At 39.6% G+C, this 1,618-nt stretch overlaps 1 protein-coding gene across 1 annotated transcript; it reads right to left on the bottom strand.

The window, feature by feature from the left end:
• Window positions 1-931: 931 nt before the first annotated feature.
• On the bottom strand, window positions 932-1,414 carry LOC148192130 (uncharacterized). The gene has a single exon (XM_088100012.1). It carries the CDS (start codon window positions 1,412-1,414, stop codon window positions 932-934), a length of 483 nt encoding a protein of 160 aa, XP_087956138.1.
• Between the last annotated feature and the right edge of the window lie 204 nt (window positions 1,415-1,618).

Raw genomic sequence — 1,618 nt, forward strand, 5'->3', positions numbered from 1 at the left:
AAATCTAACGGTGAAAACAATTAATAGAAAGTTTTCACCACAGTAACTCGAAAATAAGAAATTACAATCATGAAAACCAAATTTTACACAAGTCAATATATAACTACCATTACCAAATTTTAACACATTCATACTCATATTCATGATCATGATCAAGAAAGGATTAGCTCCCCTACATCAAAATCAAGCAATTGAAACCATACTCCTAACCACAAAATTCTAGAAATTAAGTTGAGTTAGCTCCCCTTACCTCATGAAGACTAAAACACCTTAAACTCTTCTTCAAAGAGAGCAACTCCTCTCCTCCTTGCTAGACCAAGTCAGCCTCCACACTTGGGACACTTAGGATTTTCGTTCACCTCCCACCAAGGACCTCTCTACTCTCCCCCAAAACTCCAAATCTGATTTGGAATTAAAAGAAGATGCCTTAGACAACTAAGGACCCATGCACTTGGCACTTAGCAATAATAAACAACCAATGGACCATCCTAAACCATTTTTCAGCCCTAAAACATGGTAGGAAAGTCTCCAAAGGGTCCCAAAATGTTATCCTAGTGCAGAACACAACCTACCCACTCCAAAAAGTCGCAACTTGTGAAAATACACCTAAAATTAAGGTTGGACGCTAGCCCCTGGACAGCAACACTGTCACGTTTTCCCCAGCTCGGTTAGACCCCTTCCCGAAGTCCAAAATATGCGTATGAGTAGTCAAATTGAAGCTCTTTGAGTCTAGTTTCCAATAAAACAAGAATAAACTCAATTGATATTTTCTACAAAACGTTATAATTAAAATAGTAAACCATGTCAAACCTGACAGCATTCCATTTTACATTATAACTTGAACTTTTTACAACTTGGTAAATTCTTGAGGTTCTAGGGTCTTACATTCTACCCCCCTAAAAAAAAAATTTCGTCCTCGAAAATTAAGATGTTACTTAAACAAATGAGGGTATTCTTTTATCATATAATCCTCTAGCTCCCATGTCATCTCTTGGGTTTCCTCGTTCCAAAGTACCTTCACCGTACGAATTTCCTTTCCCCGTAACTTCTTTGTTTGAACTTCTAACACCCTTACTGGCATCTCTTCGATAGTAAGATCTTCGCGCACTTGAATGTTGTTTGTTTCCAAAACATGAGTCGGATCAGAGACATACTTCCTCAGCTGCGACACGTGGAACACATTATGCAAGTTCGCCAACTGTGGTGGTAACGCTACCTCATATGCTACTGGTCCAATCCTCCTAAGAATATCGTAAGGACCGAGAAACTTTGGTGACAACTTCCTTGATTTAATAGCCCTACCTATGCCGGTAACCGGTGTCACACGTAGAAACACATGATCTCCTTCGTTGAACTCAAGAGGTCTCCTTCTCTTGTCTGCGTAAGATTTTTGCCGACTTTGTGTTGCACGCATCCGGTCTTGTATCAACTTGACTTTTTCTGTTGTTTGCTGCAATAACTCGGGACCTACTGAAATTGTTTCTCCATCCTGAAACCAACACAAAGTTGTCTTGCACCTTCTCCCATACAATGCTTCATACGGTGACATTGTTTTCAAAAATTGACCTGAGGTCTGGTTACCATCAGATCTTGGTCAAATCAGAGGATAGTCAGAAGA

The sequence above is a fragment of the Vigna umbellata genome, chromosome 10 (assembly GCF_029865625.1).
Source record: "Vigna umbellata cultivar VRB3 chromosome 10, Vumbellata_1.0, whole genome shotgun sequence".
NCBI classification, from domain to species: Eukaryota; Viridiplantae; Streptophyta; class Magnoliopsida; order Fabales; family Fabaceae; genus Vigna; species Vigna umbellata.

Coding starts and splice junctions, on each gene's coding strand:
- LOC148192130 (XM_088100012.1), bottom strand. CDS start 1,414: ATGCGTGCAACACAAAGTCGGCAAAAATCTTACGCAGACAAGAGAAGG.